We start from the raw sequence: 22758 nt of genomic DNA, 5'->3' as shown, positions 1-22758 counted from the left end.
AAAAGTGAACAGAAATTTATTGGGATTGACAAGTATTTTGAGATTCCCGAAGCCAATATCCTTGGTAGACAAAATTTTATTATACGAGAAAAGATCCTTATGAAAGAAGACCTGGGAATTAAATTTTGATTCTTCTATAAAAATCCTATTATCTCTAGGTTTTCATGTGAGAGAACATGAAGTGACAAATTCTTTGGGTACTCTTTAGGGTTTCTATAGAGGTGAGAGAAGGGATTTCTCGATAAGGTGTTTAGAAAGGATATTCTTTAGGATTTCTAAAAAGATGAGAGAAAGATGTAAATTCATCAAATTTATATAAGAGGGTATACAAGGAGATTATACTTGAATGGGGATAGCTCATGAATCTTGTAATTGATCACACATGATTAAAATTTTATTTTTTTATGTAGACATAGGTAGAGAATTTTCAAGCCATGTTAATCTTACTTTAACTTTCTGATATATTTTTTATTATTGATCTTTAAAAATCTTTTGGTTTCAAGTTCTTCTCTCGGTCCCCAACAAATCGTGGCAACATATTCCAAATTTCTGATGATGAACAAAAAAGTCTAATCCTTCATGTCATAAAATGAGTTTCCAGACATCTAAAACAGATTGTCTGCATAAAAGCTGACCAGCCTATTGGAATTCAGGGTAAAAAAGCATAAGAGCAAATGTGCTATGAGCATTATTGGATATAAAAGCAACGAGTACATTAAAAGAACAAGTACAGCTACCTCTGCTGCCTCTTTCTTGGAAGCCGTTGGAGCCTTCTTCTTCCTACCAATCTCGATGCCATAATGCTGGAAGTACCACTGTTTGAAGGGAGCAGCATCAACCTGCACAATGGCACTCTTCACAAGGGTCTGTGTTCTCACAAGCTCGTTGTTTGAAGCATTATAGACCACATCGAGGACACGGGTCTTGCGAGTCACAGCTTCACTTCCCCATGAATAGTTCCCAGAATCCAACCGAAGGGCCCTCCACTTTACATTGCCTCCTCGAACTCGAACCCTCCTCACTGTCTTGTTGCTTGAAAGTTTTGTGTTTGCTGGCTGCCTTCCCAACTCATACCTTTCAAAGAAAAACAATTGAAAAACGAAGATAATATTGCCATTTAATGGACCACTAGGGTGCGATAACAACAACGGAAGTAGAGACACTAATACCAAAAGATGAAGTACAGAACCAAACTAATTTAATGGAGGGGAAAACTCCAACGATTATAAACGTCAAAATCCAATCCTTTCGTCAGAGACTTTGAGAAATCGAATCGGTGCAAGGACAACCATGCTACAAGGAGACTTGCATCCGATAACTTAGCATAAAGATGAGACATGCGGCGATCTAGGGTTTAACCAGTAGAGCAAAACAATCGGTTGAGGGAAGGAGGGCATCAAAGAAAAAGAGTTCCCGAAGCGGTAGACGCATCTCACTTTCTCTTCTTCCTCCAGGCCTTCTTCTTGCCTCCAGTGGCGCGCTTCTTGTGCATGGAGTCCCGTGAGATACCTGCGAGCGCAAGCAGAAGAAGAAGAGCAACATGGAAGATGTTACGGTAAGTAACTTTTTTAGCCGTGGCCTCGGGGGCCGTCGCGGCTTGGTTCGGGTCCGGATGACGGAGATCTTCCTGGGGATGCTCCTCGGGGTCTCCCGGCGGCCGAGCTCGGTGGTTCGGGTCGGGAGGTCGGGTCGGTGGGTCGGGTCGGTGGGTCGGGTCGGGAAGAAGCTCCGCCGCAGCGCCGGGAAGAGGCGACACCGTCTCGCACCTGCACACAGGTCGGGCCGGGAGCTCGGCCCGACCCCTCCGACGATCAAGTTAGCGAAAGATGTGGGGGGGTTTAGGAGGAGAAGAAACCTCCGTGTGGTGTGTTGAGTGTGTCCTCCCCCTCTTTGCCAAGGGCTCGGGAGTATTTATAGAGGAGGTTTGATGTTACCTGATGTAGCTGTCTGCAGGGCAGGACTGTACCTTTGGTTGCGTGGGAGGCCGAGCTGCTGCAGGGTATGGCGAGTCTCGGGCAGTGTGTTGCTCAGGGGGATGGTGTGTCACACTGCCATTTTTGTCCATATCATATGCCCCCCCCCGAAAGGAGCTATGCGTCGGTTTTTGCATGCAGGGAGTCCGATGCATGGCTTCTTACTTCAAGTCGGCTGTTCCTGCGGATCCGAGGGGCATGACGCAGATGGATCGGTCGCGCGAACGCGTCTCGAGCAGCACGAGGCCGAGGTGCGCAATTCAGTCAAGAAGTCCAGTAGAGTTGTACTCGGGAGAAATGGAGCCGATGAGGGCCGAGGAGCACTGCGCAGGCGAGCTGGGTGGCGTAAAGCCGAAGAGCCGAGGAGCACGACGCAGGCGGGCAGGCCGCGCAGGCGTGGTCTCGGGTGGCGTAAAGCCGAAGAGCCGAGGAGCACGACGCAGGCGGGCAGGCCGCGCAGGCGTGGTCTCGGGTGGCGTAAAGCCGAAGAGCCGAGGAGCACGGCGCAGGCGGGCAGGCCGCGCAGGCGTGGTCTCGGGTGGCGTAAAGCCGGAGAGCCGAGAAGCACGACGCAGGCGGGCAGGCTGCGCAGGCATGGTCTCGGGTGGCGTAAAGTCGAAGAGCCGAGGAGCACGGCGCAGGCGGGCAGGCCGCGCAGGCGTGGTCTCGGGTGGCGTAAAGCCGGAGAGCCGAGGAGCATGACGCAGGCGGGCAGGCCGCGCAGGCGTGGTCTCGGGTGGCGTAAAGCCGAAGAGCTGAGGAGCACGACGCAGGCGGGCAGGCCACGCAGGCGTGGTCTCGGGTGGCGTAAAGCCGAAGAGCCGAGGAGCACGACGCAGGCGGGGTGACCGCGCAGGTGTGGTCTCGGGTGGTACGGAGCCAAAGGGGGTGTCCTCGAGCATTAAGCGACCGAGGTGGCGGCCTCGGGCATTACGCAACCGAGGTGGTGGCCTCGGCAAGCATGGAGCCGAGGCACTCGACGCAGGCAGGCTGCGGCCGAGGGATGTAACCCAGGTGGGCAAGGTAGTGGATATGGCCGAGGAGTTCGGCGCGGGCAGGCTGGCCGTGCAGGCGTGTCTCGGGGTTTATGGATCCGAGGGGCACGACGCGGGCGCACTGGCGGCACTGGTCTGTCTCGGGAACATGGAGCCAAGGAGCACGACGCAGGCGGCTGGCGGCGCAGGTGTGGTCTCGGGCATTACGCGACCGAGGAGCACGACGCTGGCGGGCAGACCGCGCAGGCGTGGTCGCAAGGGCCATGCGGCCGAGTAGCACAACGCAGGCGGGCAGGACGCGAGGACGTGGACTCGGGCACCATGCAGCCGAGGTACACGATAGAGGCGGACAGGCCGCGCCGAGGTAGATCTCGGCAGTGATTGGCCGAGGTGCTCGGTGCAGGCAGGCTGCGACCGAGGGACACCACTCAGGTGGGCAGGCCGCGCTGAGGTGGGATTTCGGCAGAGGGTTGCCGAGGTGCTCGGTGCAGGCAGGCTGCGACCGAGGTAGTGGGCTGCTTGCTGCGCATGAGGCCGAGTGGCCGAGGCAGCGTGCTGGCTGCACACGGGGCCGAGGGGCCGAGGCAGCGTGCTGCTTGCTGCGCATGAGGCCGAGGAGCCGAGGCTGCGAGGCTGCTAGGCAACGTGCTACTTGCTGCGCATGAGGCCGAGTGACCAAGGCAGCGAGGCAGAAAGGCAGCGTGCTATTTGCTGCGCATGAGGCCGAGGCAGCGTGCAGCGTGTTGGCTGCGCATGAGGCCGAGTGGCCGAGGCAGCGTGTTGGCTGCGCATGAGGCCGAGGAGGCGAGGCAGCGCGCTGCTTGCTGCGCATGAGGCCGAGTGGCCGAGGCAGCGTGCAGCGTGTTGGCTGCGCATGAGGCCGAGCGGCCGAGGCAACGTGCTGGCTGCGCATGAGGCCGAGTGGCCGAGGTAGCGTAGTGCTTGCTGCGCATGAGGCCGAGTGGCCGAGGCTGCGAGACTGCTCGCTGGCTGCGAACGAGGCCGAGGGGCCGAGGCAGCGAGGCGGCGAGGCTACGTGCTGGCTGCGTACGGGGCCGAGTGGCCGAGGCAGCGAGGCAGCGTGTTGGCTGCACATGAGGCCGAGTGGCCGAGGCAGCGAGGCTGCGTGCTGGCTGCGCACGAGGCCGAGTGGCCGAGGCAGCGAGGCAGCGTGTTGGCTGCGCATGAGGCCGAGTGGCCGAGGCAGCGAGGCTGCGTGCTAGCCGCGCACGAGGCCGAGTGGCCGAGGCAGCGAGGCTGCTTGCTGGCTGCGAACGAGGCCGAGGGGCCGAGGCAGCGAGGCAGCGTGTTGGCTGCGCATGAGGCCGAGTGGCCGAGGCTGCGAGGCAGCGTGTTGGCTGCACATGAGGCTGAGTGGCCGAGGCAGCGAGGCGGCGAGGCTACGTGCTGGCTGCGTACGGGGCCGAGTGGCCGAGGCAGCGAGGCAGCGTGTTGGCTGCGCATGAGGCCGAGTGGCCGAGGCAGCGAGGCTGCGTGCTGGCTGCGCATGAGGCCGAGTGGCCGAGGCAGCGAGGCTGCGTGCTAGCCGCGCACGAGGCCGAGTGGCCGAGGCAGCGAGGCTGCTTGCTGGCTGCGAACGAGGCCGAGGGGCCGAGGCAGCGAGGCAGCGTGTTGGCTGCGCATGAGGCCGAGTGGCCGAGGCTGCGAGGCAGCGTGTTGGCTGCACATGAGGCTGAGTGGCCGAGGCAGCGAGGCTGCGTGCTGGCTGCGCACGAGGCCGAGTGGCCGAGGCAGCAAGGCAGCGTGTTGGCTGCGCATGAGGCCGAGTGGCCGAGGCAGCGTGCTGACTGCGCATGAGCCAAGTCTCTCAGGCGACGCCATATCTCTCCTTATGCATGCTGTGGCCGAGGAGCTACTTGTGCATGCATAGAGGAAGTCTCGGGCAAGCCGTGGCCGAGGAGCTACTTAGGCCGCGTAGAGGAAGTCTCGGGCAAGCCGTGGCCGAGGGGGTCTCGGGTAGGCTGTGGCCGAGGAGCTCTCGGGCATGCCATGGCCGAGGAGGTCTCGGGTAGGCTGTGGCCGAGGTGTTCGGCGCGGGCAGGCTGGTCGCGCGCGTGGGACCAAGGGGTCGAGGCGCTTGTGGCCGAGGCAGCGAGGCAGCATGTTGGCTGCGCATGAGGCCGTGCGGCCGAGGCAGCGAGGCAGCAAGGCAGCGTGTTTGCCGCGCATGAGGCCGAGTGGCCGAGCCAGCGAGGCTGCTTGCTGGCTGCGCACGAGGCCGAGTAGCCGAGGCAGCGAGGCAGCAAGGCTACGTGCTGGCTGCGTACGAGGCCACTCAGCAAGGCAGCGTGACAGCATGTTGCATGAGGCCGAGTGGCCGAGGCAGCGAGGCTGCGTGCTGGCTGCGCATGGGCCAAGTCTCTCAAGCGACGCCATATCTCTCCTTATGCATGCTGTGGCCGAGGAGCTACTTGTGCATGCATAGAGGAAGTCTCGGGCAAGCCATGGCCGAGGAGGTCTCGGGTAGGCTGTGGCCGAGGAGCTCTCGGGCATGCTATGGCCGAGGAGCTACTTAGGCCACGTAGAGGAAGTCTCGGGCAAGCCGTGGCCGAGGAGGTCTCGGGTAGGCTGTGGCCGAGGAGCTCTCGGGCATGCCATGGCCGAGGAGGTCTCGGGTAGGTTGTGGCCGAGGTGTTCGGCGCGGGCAGGCTGGTCACGCGCGTGGGACCGAGGAGCCGAGGCGCGCGGGATGGCCGCGCGCGTGGGGCCGAGTGGCCGAGACGCTCGGCGCGGTCGGGCTGGCCGCGCGCATGAGACGCGGGCGGTTTGGCCGCGCGCGTGGGACGCGGGCGGTTTGGCCGCGCGTGAGGCGCGCGGGTTGGCCGCGCGTGAGGCGCGCGTGGGACCGAGGGGCCCAGGCGCGCGGGCTGGTCGCGCGCGTGGGACCGAGGGGCCGAGGCGCGCGGGCTGGCCGCGCGCGTGGGGCCGAGTGGCCGAGACGCGCGGGCTGGCCACGCGCGTGGGGCCGAGGGGCCGAGGCGCGCGGGGCCGAGAAGCCGAGACCGATCCCAGAAGTCGCTGTGGTGCAGGTCGGCTGCAGTGGAGCAACCAAGGAGAAAGCTAACGTACCATCATTTCGGGCCCTCCTTCTAGCGCCATTCTGTTACGGTAAGTAACTTTTTTAGCCGTGGCCTCGGGGGCCGTCGCGGCTTGGTTCGGGTCCGGATGACGGGGATCTTCCTGGGGATGCTCCTCGGGGTCTCCCGGCGGCCGAGCTCGGTGGTTCGGGTCGGGAGGTCGGGTCGGTGGGTCGGGTCGGGAAGAAGCTCCGTCGCAGCGCCGGGAAGAGGCGACACCGTCTCGCACCTGCACACAGGTCGGGCCGGGAGCTCGGCCCGACCCCTCCGACGATCAAGTTAGCGAAAGATGTGGGGGGGTTTAGGAGGAGAAGAAACCTCCGTGTGGTGTGTTGAGTGTGTCCTCCCCCTCTTTGCCAAGGGCTCGGGAGTATTTATAGAGGAGGTTTGATGTTACCTGATGTAGCTGTATCTTTGGTTGCGTGGGAGGCCGAGCTGCTGCAGGATATGGCGAGTCTCGGGCAGTGTGTTGCTCAGGGGGATGGTGTGTCACACTGCCATTTTTGTTCATATCAGAAGAGATACCTGCGTTAGCGACGAGTAGAAGGTCACAAATCACGAAGGAGGGATGGATCTCCCTTCTAAGGTTTCCGATCTTTACCCATTTCGGCCGAGCGGTAGCTATCAGCGCGTCGCTTTCCCCTTCACCACTTGCCGCCGCGACCTTTTCCCTCCCTCTCTCGTACACATATATATAGCCAAAAACCCTAACGTTACGATCCCCTCGTTACTTTTACACGTGCCGTAGCCCTGTGATGAAAGCTACGGTAACGAAACACACGTCATTCTTGACATAGAAGCAACGGTGAAATTGTGGTCTCATGTTCAAATCCCAGCCGTCGATTCAATTAGTTAATGACAGTAAATGAAAAGAGACGGCTTAGCTTTTACCAGTCGTGCATCAAATTTGGAGATCATATCAACAGCTTCATAATGGAAATTTCTAAATATGTTTTCAGGAAAATAGTTTACTTTTTCCTAAAGATGTTTTTAAACCACAAGTAACAATTCGTAGATTGAGGGCTTTCAAATGATAGAATAGCCACAAAATAATTGTAACACATAAATTACAACAAATCATAACTAAATCGGGATTGAGAAAAGAAGAGGCCGCAATCCTTCTCATGCTAACATATTGGTGTTACAGAGAGAGAGAGAGAGAGAGAGAGAGAGAGAGAACACCTGGCCACACTAAAAGGTCGGAGCGGTTTTCTCACGAAAACAATTGCGAGGACTGCATTCTTTGCATATATTCTCCACCTGTCATGCTCTTTTCTGAGCCTTGGTATTGGTTGGCTGTTTACTCCCTGAAACAAACCTTGGCAATGACAACAGAGTATCCACTCGAGAGACGCCCTGTTGAACAGACCAACCATTGCCTTGCATCGAGGTGATATTGTCAATGGAGGATCCTTCTTGGGTATGAGTTCCAGAGAACTGCTGTCCTGGAGATTCTTCGATTGCATCACATGGGAATGCAGTGCTAGAGCGGATTGTGCCGAGACGGTCCAAAGAAGTTGGACCGGAAGGCGCTTGCTCGTCGCTGCCAACCCCAGCGGCATTTGGTGAATCAACTTCATTGGATGTGAGATCGGAGGAAATGTTAGGTGCATCTAAATCAAGGAAGAGGCAGACTACAGCACAGTCGTCAACTCGGGAAGTTGGGAACTTGAACCTCCAGGCCTTGACAGCTGACTCAACAAGTAAATGAGCAGCCGAGGATCTAGCTGGAGCAGAAGCGACAATGTCTACCACTTCTTCGTTGGAAAGCACATCCCAGACCTGTCATAGTTTAAGTAGCAGAGTTCAGGGAATTAACTTCAAAATAGAACTCTGAAATACTCAACAGTATCCTTGACATGTATTTCCAAAACAATAAAGATATCATTGAGACTAACAAGTCAAGGAAATTTGCAGGATCTAGGAACATAAATGAAACAATATCTGTTTCTTACCCCATCAGTGGCCATGATAATGAATTCATCTCTTTCTGTGATGTGCCAATATGAAATCTCAGGTACAGAGATCAAGCCATAATCCTTTAAGCAAAAATCCCCAAGAGCTCGAGCCATTGCCAAGCCAGGGGTATCACTGTTAGGCAGCCAAACTCGAGCCACATCAGGCTCATCCCGGAGAGCAAAAACTCTGCCCTTGCACTGCCTTATTCGTTCTGCTTCCCCTGTAAAAGCAATTAATGACATTGTTTCGAAATTTTTACTAAAAACTTTTAAGGAATTTGTAGTCAACAATTAATTACATAAAGCATCCAGCAATGCACGAACTTCAAAGGCTACCTTAACTAAAATTAAAGGCTCATATATTTAAAAACAGGCAGGATGATTAGCTAGCTCCTACCCAGGACATCTTCCAACTCTATTGAATATAGATGACAAAAGCATAAGGACAACCTTAACCCAACAGAAGCAGTAGTGTTATAATCATTAGGAAGTTGCCCGATGCTTCTGTTTAAAGCAAGATGAGAAGGAATGCTGAAGCCATAACAACAGAATTCATTGAAGAGAATGTTCAAACAGAGAGTTAAAGATAAAGAGAACCATGTGAGAGATCATAGAACCAACACTATGCAAAGAGGAAAGTACCTCGACATTGTGGTTTTTCATATGATTTCCACAAACTACTAGCAGTTTTTGGTATCCTAAAGACAGGTTATATTCTTTAGATTACTAGATAAATTGGGAAATAAAAACAGACATGGGCAACTAAGAACAAGGTATCAAGGTAATATATCTTAACGTCGTGAACGTGCCAAAGTTTTAGCAAAAAACTAGACCCGTTCTGTCAAAAAAAGATTCAGCTTGAAAGCTTTATGATGTGATATTGGTTCTGGGTCATTTGATTTGCAACCTTGACTTGAGGGACCTGGTCTCATTATGGTGTCTGGACCATCATAGAGATCTTTGCAATCAAGGAATCAAAGTTTGGTTGTACTGGCCAGTACAGACTCATATTTTACCAGTCGGTACTGATCAATATTTACCAATCTGATCAAGAACTGATATTTACTGACCCAGTTAAAGACTGATATTTACCAATCTGGTTGACAGCAATGTACTGATGCAATCAAAGACCTGTACTGGACCAGATAGGTTAGTGCCAATCAGTACATTTTTTATTATTTTCCCGGTGATACTGGTTGGTTTGGATTGTATACCGCCTGGTATACCAATATTGTCCCAGTCTGACCATTACCATAGCTGGAATCAGACCTAGATTTAAATATTTGCTTACAATAACTGAACATGTCAGATATGAGCCTAATATGGCACAGTATACAATGCAAACCTTGAGTATTTCTCATAGAAAGTCAATAATGGTTTTATAGATTAGACATTTATTTATGGTCAATGAAATCATTTACTTCAATTTTCATTGTATGCAAGCAAAAAGAAACCTTAAATGAATGCATAAAGCCATATATCATGAAATGATAAAATTCAAAATTCAAAAGAGGACAAACATGTGATTATAGATCTCCTTTTCATTAATCTGCAGTTGTAAACTTCAGAGTTGAGAGAAGTACATTTTGCTGTTTCAGCTTAAGGTTAATGGCTCTTTATACAAGTAGCTTAGGACAATTAGAGAATACAAAGAAACTCATTCATTTGTTTGTTGTTGTCATCATTTCTAAGTTTTGAAGCCTCTAAAGCTGAAACTTCATATTTAATCTGAAATCACAGAACTGTTATAACCTAATTTTTGAGTGACATAGAGAGCAAAAACATCATCATAGTGTTCCCCATGAAACCACCATCATTAGACCAGACTGCAGGCTGTACAAACTACAAAGTCCCTTTATATACTAAGAAATACTTATAAAGAGAATCGTGTCATCTTAAAATATAATGCACACTAACCCTTGATCTGCATCAGCTTTCCTTGACATGCAACAGGAATTTTGTGTCTCTCCGCAATGATATTTCTTATTATTTTTAAGGTGACTGTTATCCAGAAAGTATGTGAGGCTAATGTATCAATACACCATATATCAGTGCGTCTAAATTAGAAACAATCTTGGTCAGCAAGTTCAAAAGACAAAACCTTAACTTCATCAAGTATAACATACCCTTCATAGAAAAATAGCCAAATAACTGATCCAAAAAAATAAAATATATTTGAATGTTTAGGTTGATCATCTTGGTTGCAAGTATGTAAAGAAATAATCAATAAATCATGAAAATTGGAAAACAATTGTTTTGATGGGAATTTTGGAGATTAAGATAGATTAAAAAGAATTAGAAACTGCAAACAGTTTTTTACTAGGAAGAATTCCCTTCCATTGCACAGGATCTAAGTTGTCCTCTGTATACATGCTTTCAAATTCTGATGAGACAAGAAAGTGTACCAGAAATCTTAAACGAAATTTGCACACAAGACCCAGCAGTGTCCGAGCAAGGGAGTAAAATCTGTTGTGCAGTAGGCAAATCATACTAGTTTGACCAAAATAAAACAGATGAACTGGATTTAATAGTGATATTTGGTATATGCCACAATGTAGAAAGGTCAAGCATATAAATAATGGACATTGATAATTTTCTTCACACGGTTAAATTAATCCCTACCCAAATAAGAGGCTTCTGTTTACTCGCAATGAGATAAAGAGCAGATCGGATACATAATCATACTAGATATACCTGACATGACAGCAAAAATGAACAGCTACATGTGCACTCAAATGTATCAAGAAAAATAAAAGAGATGGCAAACGTACTTGGAAGATTTGGTTTAAGATCCACAGTCAATTGAACTGCAATCAAAGAGTTGTTTTCATCTCTAGTGCCAAGTACTGCTCTTGAGTCTCCAACATTTCCAATCACAAGTTCTTGACCCTGCAAACAAGACGTTCTAATAATTCCACGAAACTGTTTCTCAATTATTTAAAATAGTTACTTATTAGAAGCAGCACTCTTCATAACCAACATGTATCTGCTTCACAAAATATATGAATAATAAGATGTTAATGAATAATATTTAACCTGCTTGACCAAAGTGACTGCTGTTGTCCCACTGTAAAAGCAATCTATATCAGAATGCTGTCTCAGTTCTTTATCCATGATTCTAAAAGCCTTCAGAAATGGATCTTTTAGTGTCCTTAAAATATGGGAATGCTCATCATTTTCTTCAAAATCAATGGAAGTGTGATTCTCCTCTTTGAGGGAAACAGTTGAACTTGTGTCTGAATTGATGCTTCCTGAATTATTTACAGTGGTTTCTCTACAATCCTCACCTTCCCAATTGGAATTTAGCTTTAATGGGAGAACATCTCTGACTCTCTTAGCAATCATATGGCCATGTGGACCATGGCCATCAAATACTCCACAAAATACTGTGTCATTCCTAGAGCCAAAATTCTGAACAAGAGAAAATTTATCCAGAGTTAGTAATCTGATGTGACTTTATAGTTACCATAGAAAGAAGTCAATGCCAAATGGTTGGCGATGTCAAAAGTGAAATAAATTAGTTCACAAGCAAAACATACTCAAATAAGATATTGGGGAAACAGAGTGTGACAGGAAGAAATATGTCATGTTCACTTCTCTCAACCTCAAAGTAAACTGAAAATTAAGGAAATAATTGGCCATAGCCCAAAGAATTTAGTAGGATCTAAAAATTCCAGATACAAGTACTTAAGATATTCGAAACTTGATCATGTCAATCATAATCCTGGCGAAAGGATGGATATCCTAAAGCAGCTACTAAATACTTAAAGCAAACATGCCAAGATCACACTGAGCATAGTGGACATCTTAGATACAGAGCTGGATTAATACGAAAAACTTTCTATTCCAATGAGATTCTATAAACAAAAGTTTATAAAAATCAGAAGAAAAGATAAATTTCGAACTACCAAATCAGAGGCTGCAAAAGATAAATTTATCATAACAACAATGCTAATGAGAAGGTTCATCATAGTACATCACACGAAACCAATGCAATTTTGAAAGAGCGGTAGAAAGAAATTATGCCTGGCATGCAGGGTGTCAATTTCATGCTTGAATTATGGAATAACTGTGATGCATCAGGAAAGAGTGGATGCAAAAGAAAAAGATCATCTTAACATCAACAAGAAACACACAATGCATCAGAAGATCACGCAACAAAAGACAAAATGGTTATCACATCAAAGAGAATTCACCATGTTCAAGCTAGAAATCCATAACCCAACGATCTTGACATATTCTTGCAATGATTTAGCTATCAAAGATGGCAGAAATTGCGTTTCGAACCTCCCAAACGATCATGGCGTCCTGATTGGGTCCCTTCCTGCCTTGCTGGGAGAAGAGCGAGGCGACGCCGCTGGACCCGTTCAGGAACATCCTCCCGGGGATCCGATGGAGATGCTCCTCTTTCTTAGAGTGGCTCCGCGGCCCCGGCTTCTTCCGTTGCCCCCTCCGAGGCCGCTTCGCCCCCAGCGCCGGCGACGAGGGGGACGACGGGCTGGAGGAGCTGCTCTGCCCGTCCGACGACAGGCAGGACCCCATTCGGAGGGCCCTGACCACGCCCAATATGCACTCCAGACCAGCCAGGCAGCCGCACCCGACCTCCTCCCTTCTTGTCGGCTCCGTCGAGGCCTCCCCCCAGCTCCACCTCCTCCTCCGCTTCTCCCTAACAAACCTTTCGAAGGATCACAAACACACGGGTCGATCCATTCCGACCAAGAATATTCAACAACGATGCCTACGGCCAACAATTCAGATTGCTTCCGGTGCAGAAACCCGATTCCTCACTGTTCTTCCTCGATCCAGCAGAAATATCAAGGAAAAGGCGAAGAGGAACAGACTAAGGAAAGGGGAAGCAAAATCTACAAGGCGAATCCCAACAAGAACACACAAAAGATCACAGCAACAACAACAAAGTACGCAGAATAAAAAAAAAGGGAAGGGGAGGGATCCTCATGTATGGCTGCGTAGAATTTCCAGACGAAGACGGCAGGAGGAAGAGGAACAGGAAAAAGACATGGTTTTGCCTTTGTTTTCGGGATGTCATGTTCTCCATCTTCATTTTAACGAGTGGGCAGAAAAATTGAAGGAAAGGAGAGAGTCCTTTTTCCGGACGCCATTTGCGTTTGACCGGATCTTCTTCCTTTCCCATGCGTGGCGTGGCGTGGCGTCTGCCCCCGCACTGTTCGTTTCATTTCCTCCTTTTTCTTTTTCTCTCTTTTATGAGCTATTTAATCCCATAAAAAATAAAATAAGTGAAATATAATGGACGAATTTTGGAAAAAATATCTTTTTCTTAAAATTATTCACTTTTATATTTTCAAAATAGTATCCGTATTTATCGATATTTGAATCGATCATTCATAATATTAGTTATAATATTTTTAATGTCTTTATCAAACAGTAATTTAGCTCAAACTTAATAAAAATAACCTCATATATAAATAGAATTTTACTTAAGTATAATTGAGGAATAATAACAATCAAATAGAAAATTTCTGATATAACTTATATTCACCTATGGATCGATCCATCAAGCAAGAGTTGTAGCTGTGTCTTATATTTTAGGAAATATAACAAAATGGACATGGTTGAGAAATATGAAAAATGATATTTTGGAAAAAAATCAAAAAAGGGTTTTTCTCAAAAATTTATCCAAAAATAATTTATATTTTTTAATTATAATTTTTTATTTTTTATAGACGATGGTAAGACAATTGTAATTGAGTCAATTTTTAATTGAAGGTTATTTACAACCTATGCATGTCTATTATTATGATTATTTTCCTCACAGCTTATCCTAAATTGAATAAATGGAGGTAATATTCAGCTTAATTAATTGCTAAATTAAGACTCTACCGTAAAGATACATGGACTCTACATTAAAGATATGGAAGGAGCAATTTACTAGAAAAAGTTCATAATAATGAGTTTTTTATATTAAATTATCTTAAAATATTATTTTTATTTAAAATTTTAATAATACCCTTAACTAGTTGACACCCTTATATATGAATCCGTTCGATCCAATCAAGATTACTCAATCTGGGTCAAATTGATTTTGAGTTGGATTTCTTGGGATCAGGGATCGGATCAAGTCGAATCCCTTCCACCAACCCATCAACTATCTCCGTCACCTCCTCTCCCCACTCCGCCACCACCTCCTCCACCCAATCTGTCATCACCTTCCTCTTTTCATTAGCTTTCCGTCTCCTAGTTGTCTCCTCCCACTCTATCGCCTCACCTCGTCTTCCTCCTCATTAGCTTTCTTCTCCTTCACCCAATTAACTTTTTCTTTCTTTTCTCTCTCCCTTACTTCCTACTCCTTCTCCCACTCTTATTAGGTTGGATAAGGAAGGAGCAATTTACTTGAAAAGTCCATAATAATGAGTTTCTTATATTTATTTTTTTTACTATGAGATACCTTTATATTTTAAAATTTAATCATTTTCTTAACCAATTGGTGCCCTTAAATCATGAATTGAAGGTGACTTAGTTTACATCAAGTCAATTTGAGTTGGATCCCTTTAGATCAAATTAGATCGAATCCCTTCCGCCAACCAATGAATTATCTTCACCACCTCCTTCTCCTCTCACTTCGCCTCTATCGCCACCTCTTCCTCTCAATCTGTTGCCTCCTCTCTCTCCTTATTAGTTTTTCTCTCTATTGCTTCCTCCCCCTCCTAGTAGCTTCTCCTCCTCTGCCTTCTCTCAATCTACGAACATCACCTCCCCCTCCTCCCACTCCATCCTCTCCTCCTTACACTCATTAACTTTCTCTTCATTTCTCTCTTCTTTGGCTTCATCCTCCTCTCACTCCACCTTCAATGTCTCCTCGTCTTACTTTATCTAAAATACCTCGATTAGTCCCATGTCAGAAGTAGACAAGATTAAGATTGATTTATAAGGATCCAATGAGTATACTACTATCAACTTCAACTTAAGCATTTTGATTAGTAGTTTGGGTCAAACGAAGTTGATAGGCCAGTTAACCTATTAGACCTGAGTCATGACATTTAGTATTAGAGCCGACCTAGTATTTGAGTATGGTGAGGAGTCTTAAGCATAGAAGTTTAAGCAGGAAAGGGCTACCCAAGCTTAAGTAGGAAAGGACTATCCATGGATGAAGTTAAAGGACTAGTCACAACGTGGAGCCACCATTGGGCTATGTCTCACATACATCATGTTAAATTTTGATCTGAGCTATATAGGGCCTTAATAGAGACATCCAGCTCTTGAGTGGAAGAGATTGAAATATCCTAATTAGTCTCACGTTAGAAGTGAATAAAATTAAGATTGACTTATAAGGGTATGATGAGTATACTACCATCAATTTCAGTTTAAGTATTTTGGTCAATGATTTGGGCTAAATAAAGTTGATAAACTAATTATCCTATTAGACCTGGGTCATGACATCCTTTGACCCTCATTTATTTGGTCTTGTCCTCCACCCCGAGTGTTAAATTATCTATGACCTTTACTATTTGATATCTCTATTGAGATCTAGTTTCTAATTTTTTTCTTTTGGTTATTCTTTTTATCTATCTTTATTTGAAGAGCATATTTTGAAATTTCATATGAAGATTTATTTATTTTTTATTTATGAACAAAAAATGAGCTCATTAACCTATCAACAAACACTATGCATATATCTTTAGCTTCTTCTATAATAGTAAAAATTATATCAAATTTTAGAGATAAACTCATAAAACATTTTCTATTACAGGTAGATTTTTTAGATTTTTACCATAAGATTTCATTTGGCTTACAATAGAAGAGACTTTTAAGAAAAAATCAATGATAGATTCAAAATCTATCATAAGAATTTCGAATTCACATTAAAGAATTTGAAGCTTTAAAGTTTTTATCTTATTTGTATCTCCAAACACACCTTTTAATATTTTTTAAACTTTTGTTGATGTTAATGCCATCATGATTCGGGAGGAATATGAACTCATATATTGCTTGTTATAGCATGTAGAGGGATCTTGTATCTTTTTGCATATTCTCATTCATTTGATTTTTTTGATCTTTGATAATGTTAGGATCTTATAAATCATACTTAATAAGATCAATCTCTACCAAATTTCATAATTCTTGTGAAATAAATAGAGTTTTCATTTTAATTATCTAAATTTGATAATTTTTACCTTTAAAGATAGGAAGAAGTTGATTAGGAACACTTTAATGCATACAATCTTTTTTTCTTTGTTTTAATCAACTTATTCATGTTAATCTTCTTCGAATTAAGTATTGATACCACACTTATTGGCTTTCTACAATAACTTTAGGGAGAAAGAGAAGAAGATGATAGAAGGAACTAGGAATCTATTGGCTTTGGATTGATCTAAGAATATCTATTTATACTAACCAAAAAATAAAGTATAAGTTTTCAAATAATAAAAAAATCCATCATATCTCAATATATTTTTTCATCCTTATCTATTTATTTTAATAAAAAAATTATTTCTTATTTCATTTAATTATTTGAATTAATTTTATCATTGATGAGTCTCGCAAGTCAATCCTAAGCATCTGGGAAAGACAAATATATAAAGGTCAATAAAGTTGAGCTCGAATTTCTTATTGCCCATGACTTGAGGGAAGATAAGTAGCTTTAATGCCCAAGCCTTAAGTTCCTCCAGGTGACACTCGATGATGAGAAGGATGATGATGTTATTAAAAATAAAATAAATTATAATAATTTTATAATTATAGTAACTTTAATGTACTTTTTTAAAAATATAAGAATGGTGATGATAAATAGTCTAAATAAAAAGGATAATTAACTTTTATTATAGCCTGTAGATTGTTTGTCACCTCTAAGACCACTAAACTTTCTCATGCATGATAACATGCAGCGAAAAACACAACTTTGAAGGGTTCGATGTGGCTTTGGTAAAATGGCGTGCAATGGTTAATTGGCTACCAAGTAATGTCAATGTCATCCTCACTCCTCGCATATAATAATGAAATGCCTCTTCAGACTACCACGTGGTTCCTCCGTTGAGGATTTGTAAAAGCAAACATGAGCTATATATATATATATATATATATACGTGAAAATTAAACAAGTTCCATAAGACTGCTATCTACCGACTACTGCAATATTTAGGCAAAGTGATTTAACCACGTTTATTTGGAATATATGACATGATGATGGTGTTTAATGCTTACTAGCAAATGCTTCGTGAGACAAAAAGCAAAAAGGTAGGATACTATGTCTCATGTGGCTCTACGAACTCAAGGATCCACTATAAAATAATATCTAAAGGAAAAAACATATAATTGTTCTTAGGGACCACATAAAAAGATATGGATGAGCTAGCTAGATGCGATGTCATATCATTTTACTTTTTCTTTTTTAGGAGACATTGTTTTAATATATTTTTTAGATACGTTACATATTATTTAAATTAATTAATATTGATTGTAGTTAATGATTGTAATTAATATGCAAAGGATCTTAATTTTAAACTAATAATGCTAACTACAACTAAAATTTATGAATGTCAACAATAAACACGTATGTACATCGAGAATTCGGTATATTAAAATTTATAAACGTATCAAAATATTAGTCTAATGATAATATACTAAACTCACTTTAATCCTATAAATTTATAGTTCCATTTGTTAATCGTAAGTTTTAATTTTTTTCTTACGTGCAATAAATTTTAAACCTTACTCATTGTTGAAGATAAATATTGATTATAGAATTTACTGATTGATAATAAGATTTGTTTTTTTTTTTTTTGTCAATGATTCAAAATTTTATTCAACAAATTTTTGACATGTCAATTAACCTAATTGGTAAAGTATCTTTTTTACGATCGATAGTAAAATTCTATAATCAGATTCCATACCTTTTATAAAAACACGTGAATCAATCAATCACTTAATAGATCACACCAGCTGGAAACCATCATGCATCCAACGAGCAACCTCTCATCCGTCTCTTTCCTTTCCTTTCAACAAATAAAACAAAAGGGTAAAAAAAATATATCTTTACGTGACATCCGATCTAGCAAGCTTCACCCATATCCGTTTATGGGGTTTGTTTCTTTCTCGAGACATTAATTTGTAGGGACAGTGTGATGGGTCCCTGAGTTGTTGGTCGTACATGCATCTTCCTCTGCTTTCATCTGCCGTGAAGCATTTGCCCACAAGTGTTCACCATCCTCATGTTCAAATTACTTTTTGTCATGAATCTTCCGTATAAAATAAGTCCAAATATCATAATATTCCAATTATTTAGACTCATCGTTATGTTAAAATTTTCAAATATAAAAATTGTAATAAATCATAATAATGTCTCAATTATTTGAAGTCATCGTCCAGCTCGTTAAGGTCCTAACAGCACCAAACCATTGATCCAATTAGTGTCATGACATTAGGCTACTTGCAGAATAACATCTTACAAGTGTTCTAATTAGAGGACTTAGCAATAGATTAAGGACCATGTGCTTCTCGTGATGAGGGACATAAAAAGCATTACCAAGTCAACAACATATCGTGTCATGTTTTATACATTCAAAAGGAAATATATAAAGAAGGATTTAAACTTCGTAAGCAGTAAAAAAATTTGAAAAATTATATTGCATAATTTGACACAGAATATTACATCGTTATTTTTCATGCTTGCAAAACAAAACAAATATGTCATAGAGTAGAAGAGATCAAATCGCTGCTACATGATTATGCCTTGGCTATTTACTGATCTCAGAATTGTGCAAAGCTTTAGTGGACTTTGCATTGAACGTTAAGACAATGTAAGATAATTCTTCTTAATCTAGAAAACTATATTAATATTACGTATACGAAGTGCACAAAGCTCCCACCACTTTGCGAGTATTAAGAGAATGTAAGATGGTTTTTCTTTAATCTAGAAAGCTATGCTAACATTGAACATACGCAGTACATCATGAGGCTCAGGTTTGGGAAAAGTCAGTTGCATTATGCGACGCTGCCTCTTAAATATAGAAAGAAAGATTGTTCGTGACTCGAATCTTAATCCTCCATGTCTCACGGAAGATCTGTCCTAACAAACCTATGTTAACATTGTTTTATATATCATGCCTGGTTCTAAGCTGCACATCAATTTTGTCTCTTGCAATGACAATGTATTGTAAGGCACTTATAACATATTGTCACCAGCAGGCACTAAAACATAACAGGTGAAGACCTGCACTAATTATCTATTATGTCTTGTAATTAGATATTTTTAATATTTCGATTTCTAGACTTAAAAAAATTTATATTAATATCTCTATAATTATGAAAGTAAAAAATTTAATATCATTTACTCTACTCTGCATTACTAATGGAAGCTATAGCATTATCGATTTTTTTAATAATAAAATAATCATTTCATGTGTTATCAATGATGCCTTCGTGTCGCTAGGCAGGTATGCCAGTCCATGCTCCATCACCCTCCCCTAGTAGCACCTTCATCTACTCCCCTTGCTAACACATGCACATCCTTATATCCCCGCTGAATTGTGCCTCCGTCAGCTTCCTCTCCTCTACGTTGCCCCATGTCCAGGTGACCATGTGGAAGGCCATTGTCGTCCATAATAATTGTGCTTATGTCACCATGGGGAAACCACTGAGGGCGCAGAACATGGCGCATGCAAACCCACAACACTCATCGTGATTCCATGGCATGTCGAATAGGTGGACCCATGCATCGGTCATCGCGTTGTAGGCTAGCGTGAATCGCAATGAGTGTTCTTTCTCTCGTCGTGCCTACTAGCCACAAACACCATCCAACCCTCCTCTTACTCGAAATAGGCGAAGGAGGAGTGTCGTGGGTTGGGGGGAATGGGGGCCCCACAATGCAAGAGTCGAAACACCATATCTTAGACATAGACGTCATTGATAAAGGCCCAAGAGTAGTGGTCCAATCCATTTATCACCGCTAGCTCTCTCTTGATGACGACTATTTAATAGGAGAGCGAGAGGCCATGGGAGTAGCTAGGGATTGGTGGCGTTGATGTCCACGCACCGATGGCCAAAGGGAGACATGAAAATCTAGGGGGGGGCATAGAGGGTTGTTGTTGGGGAGAGGTGGGCTTCCATTGGACAAGGCGGTGGAAGTTGGTTGCCCTCACCTAGTCCATTATCGCCCTCGTTGACTCCCAATCGAGCGAGGCCAATAGACTTCCACCACCTCGTCTAATAGGCATCTCTCCCCAGTGGCAACCCTCTTTATCGCCTCCTGATTTTTTATCTCTCGCTTGGACTTTGCTGCCATCGGTGCTTGGACCTCACTACCACCGATGCTTGGACCTCGTTGCCACTGATCCCTAATCACTCCCGCAGTCTCCCTGCTCTCTTGCTAGTTGGTCGCCGCCGAGAGGGAGCTAGTGGTGGTTAACAAATTGGACCGCCACTCTTGGGCCTTTATTGACAACATCCACGTCTATGACATAGTGTCCCAAGTATGGCACCATGGGGCCCCCGTGCCTAGTCCCGAGCACTCCTTCGCATGTATCGGGTTGGAGGAGCGCCAAATGCTATTTGTGGTTGGTGAGCATGATGAAAGAAAGAACATTCTATGTTTCACACTAGCCTATAATCCAATAGCCCACCTGCTCTACATGGCATGCGAGTACAATGAGTGCTACGGGTTCGTGTGTTTAACATCCTCGATGGCTTCCCCATGACGATGTAAGCGCAATTCTCATAGACAACGAAGGCCTTCAACATGACTGCTTGGAGGTGAGGTGATGTGGAGGAGGGGAAGCTAGCTAAGGCGAGGTATCAATGCATGTTCGTGATCGACAAGGACGAAAAGATGTTATATAATAACAAAGGGAGTAAATAGAGGTGCTACTAGAGGGCGATGGGATATGGCGACCATTGGTGAACGTACCTAGTGATGTGAAAGCATAACTAATAATGCTTGAAATAATCATTTTATCATTGATAGAATCAATAATTCTACATGTGTTATATCTTATGTTAATAAAATCAACGACATTAAGGTAAATAAGATTAAATGATTCACTTTCATAATTATTAGAATATTAATATAATTTTTTTTAAATTTAAGAACCCAAATGCTAAGAGGATCTAATTGGGATAATATGCAAATAACGCATGAAGACTTAACCATCATATTATACATAAAAAGAGAATATTTCTATTTTAAGAAGATCTCATAAAGCCCATGCCAATGTCATAAACAAACAATCAAAACGGTCTAAAATAGTAAATGCATTTTGATTTCTAGAGAAACGACAAACCAACATGCAATTTGCAATAATGATATAAAGAATTCGGGATAAATTTCTTGTTGGTGCAAAACTACATGAGAAAATCTCTCTACTCTGTTGAGAAAAATCTTCCCTCCTAATATGTATAAATAGGAGAGGGACATGTTAATGTATTCAAAAAGATCTCATAAAGCCTATGCCAATGTCATAAACAAACAATTAAAACTACTTAAAATAGTAAATGCATTTTGATTTCTAAAGAAGACGACAAACCAACATACGATTTTTCTCACATAGTAACTTTTTATTTCTTTAAGAAAATGTACGTCAGTATTTGCAACAATGATATAAGGAATTTATGGTAAATTTCGCAAATAAGATTTCCCACTATATGAGGAAATCTCTTTATTCTGTTGAGAAAAATCCTCCCTCCTTCCCCAACGAAAAATTTCTCTATTCTGTTGAGAAAAATCCTCCATCCTAATCTGTATAAATAGGAGAGGAACATGTTAATGTATTTCTTAAATAGGAGAGAGACATGTTAATGTATTCAAGCTTTTTCAATAAAGTTTCTTTAATAATTCTTCTTATCTTCTATTCTTTCCAACATGGTATCAGAGCAGGCCATCGAAGCTTGCCATTCACCACATCCCTTGCCTCTACAAAGCAAAGAAGGGGGAAACTCTTTCCTCTACTGCAGCTTTCTCCTCTATTGTAGCATCATTGTAGCTTTCTCCTTTGCTACACCTCTACTGCAGCTTCCTTCTCTACTGCACCTCGCTACAGCTTCCTCCTCTGCTGTAACATCACTACAACATACATTGCTGCAGCTTTCTCCTGCTGTAGCCGTCGCCATCGTCGTCACAACCACAACAATAACAACAACAGCAACAACGATATGCTCTTGCCCTACTCACGAAGCCTCTAACTCATAAACTGCTTACTTTGCATCGATCCAAGATTAGTATTCTTGACAGGAGCACCATCTTGCGGGGGCATGATAACAAATAAAATTTTCCCAACTATATGAGGAAATCCTCTATTCTGTTGAGAAAAATCTTTCCTCCTAATCTGTATAAATAGGAAAGGGACATGTTAATGTATTCAAACTTCTTCAATAATTCTTCTTTATCTTCTATTCTTTCCAATATAAACAACTCCATTCTTGATTTGAGATCAGGCCAACAAAACTGAAAGCCTTTCTATATTGAGAAATCTACCATAATTATGATGCAAATATCCCATATTCCTCCTCATCGTCAATCACAAAGAGAATTAATGAAGAGACAAAAACAAAAAATAAAGTTCTAATAAATTATAACTTATCAACATACCAACAATGATACCATAAAAGTTATTACACACATGACCGGTGTTGGCAGATGAATGCATACATTCATTCCTGTCACAAATGTCATTTTATTACCAAGCAATTAGGCATGGCGCATCCAAGCCTAAGAAATATTCTCATTGATATAACTCTAATCACACGACAAATGAATAGCTACAGCAGA

General features: G+C 43.7%; 2 protein-coding genes across 3 annotated transcripts; both read right to left on the bottom strand.

Annotated features, from left to right (window-relative positions):
* Nucleotides 1-556: 556 nt before the first annotated feature.
* Nucleotides 557-1816, bottom strand: LOC135680321 (uncharacterized; the record flags this gene model as incomplete). The annotated part of the gene is made up of 2 exons (XM_065194201.1): nt 557-1074; nt 1437-1816. Coding segments are annotated over 2 exons (849 nt in total), but the record flags the coding sequence as incomplete, so codon positions are not given.
* A 5266-nt stretch (nt 1817-7082) lies between these two features.
* LOC135587729 (probable protein phosphatase 2C 33) lies at nt 7083-13114 on the bottom strand. 2 transcript variants are annotated; one of them, XM_065079454.1, is made up of 5 exons: nt 12312-13114; nt 11061-11435; nt 10796-10913; nt 8022-8236; nt 7083-7848 (listed from the first exon to the last, which is right to left on the bottom strand). In XM_065079454.1, the coding sequence occupies exons 1-5, from the start codon at nt 12564-12566 to the stop codon at nt 7330-7332; spliced, it is 1482 nt and encodes a 493-aa protein (XP_064935526.1). In that variant the 5' UTR covers nt 12567-13114; the 3' UTR covers nt 7083-7329. The 2 variants fall into 2 exon arrangements, with proteins under 2 accessions (XP_064935526.1, XP_064935524.1); XM_065079452.1 differs by having other exon boundaries at nt 8022-8245; nt 12312-13108.
* Nucleotides 13115-22758: the final 9644 nt, after the last annotated feature.

The sequence above is a fragment of the Musa acuminata genome, chromosome BXJ1-8 (genome assembly GCF_036884655.1).
Source record: "Musa acuminata AAA Group cultivar baxijiao chromosome BXJ1-8, Cavendish_Baxijiao_AAA, whole genome shotgun sequence".
Taxonomy (NCBI): Eukaryota; Viridiplantae; Streptophyta; class Magnoliopsida; order Zingiberales; family Musaceae; genus Musa; species Musa acuminata.
Note: the sequence above shows the minus strand (reverse complement) of the source record. Positions and strands in the feature narration are given on the sequence as shown.

Coding starts and splice junctions, on each gene's coding strand:
- LOC135587729 (XM_065079452.1), bottom strand. CDS start 12,566: ATGGGGTCCTGCCTGTCGTCGGACGGGCAGAGCAGCTCCTCCAGCCCG. Junction 8,246..10,795: donor TCTTAAACCAAATCTTCCAA/GTACGTTTGCCA, acceptor TTGCTTTTACAG/GGGAAGCAGAACGAATAAGG. Junction 7,849..8,021: donor TTATCATGGCCACTGATGGG/GTAAGAAACAGA, acceptor AAACTATGACAG/GTCTGGGATGTGCTTTCCAA.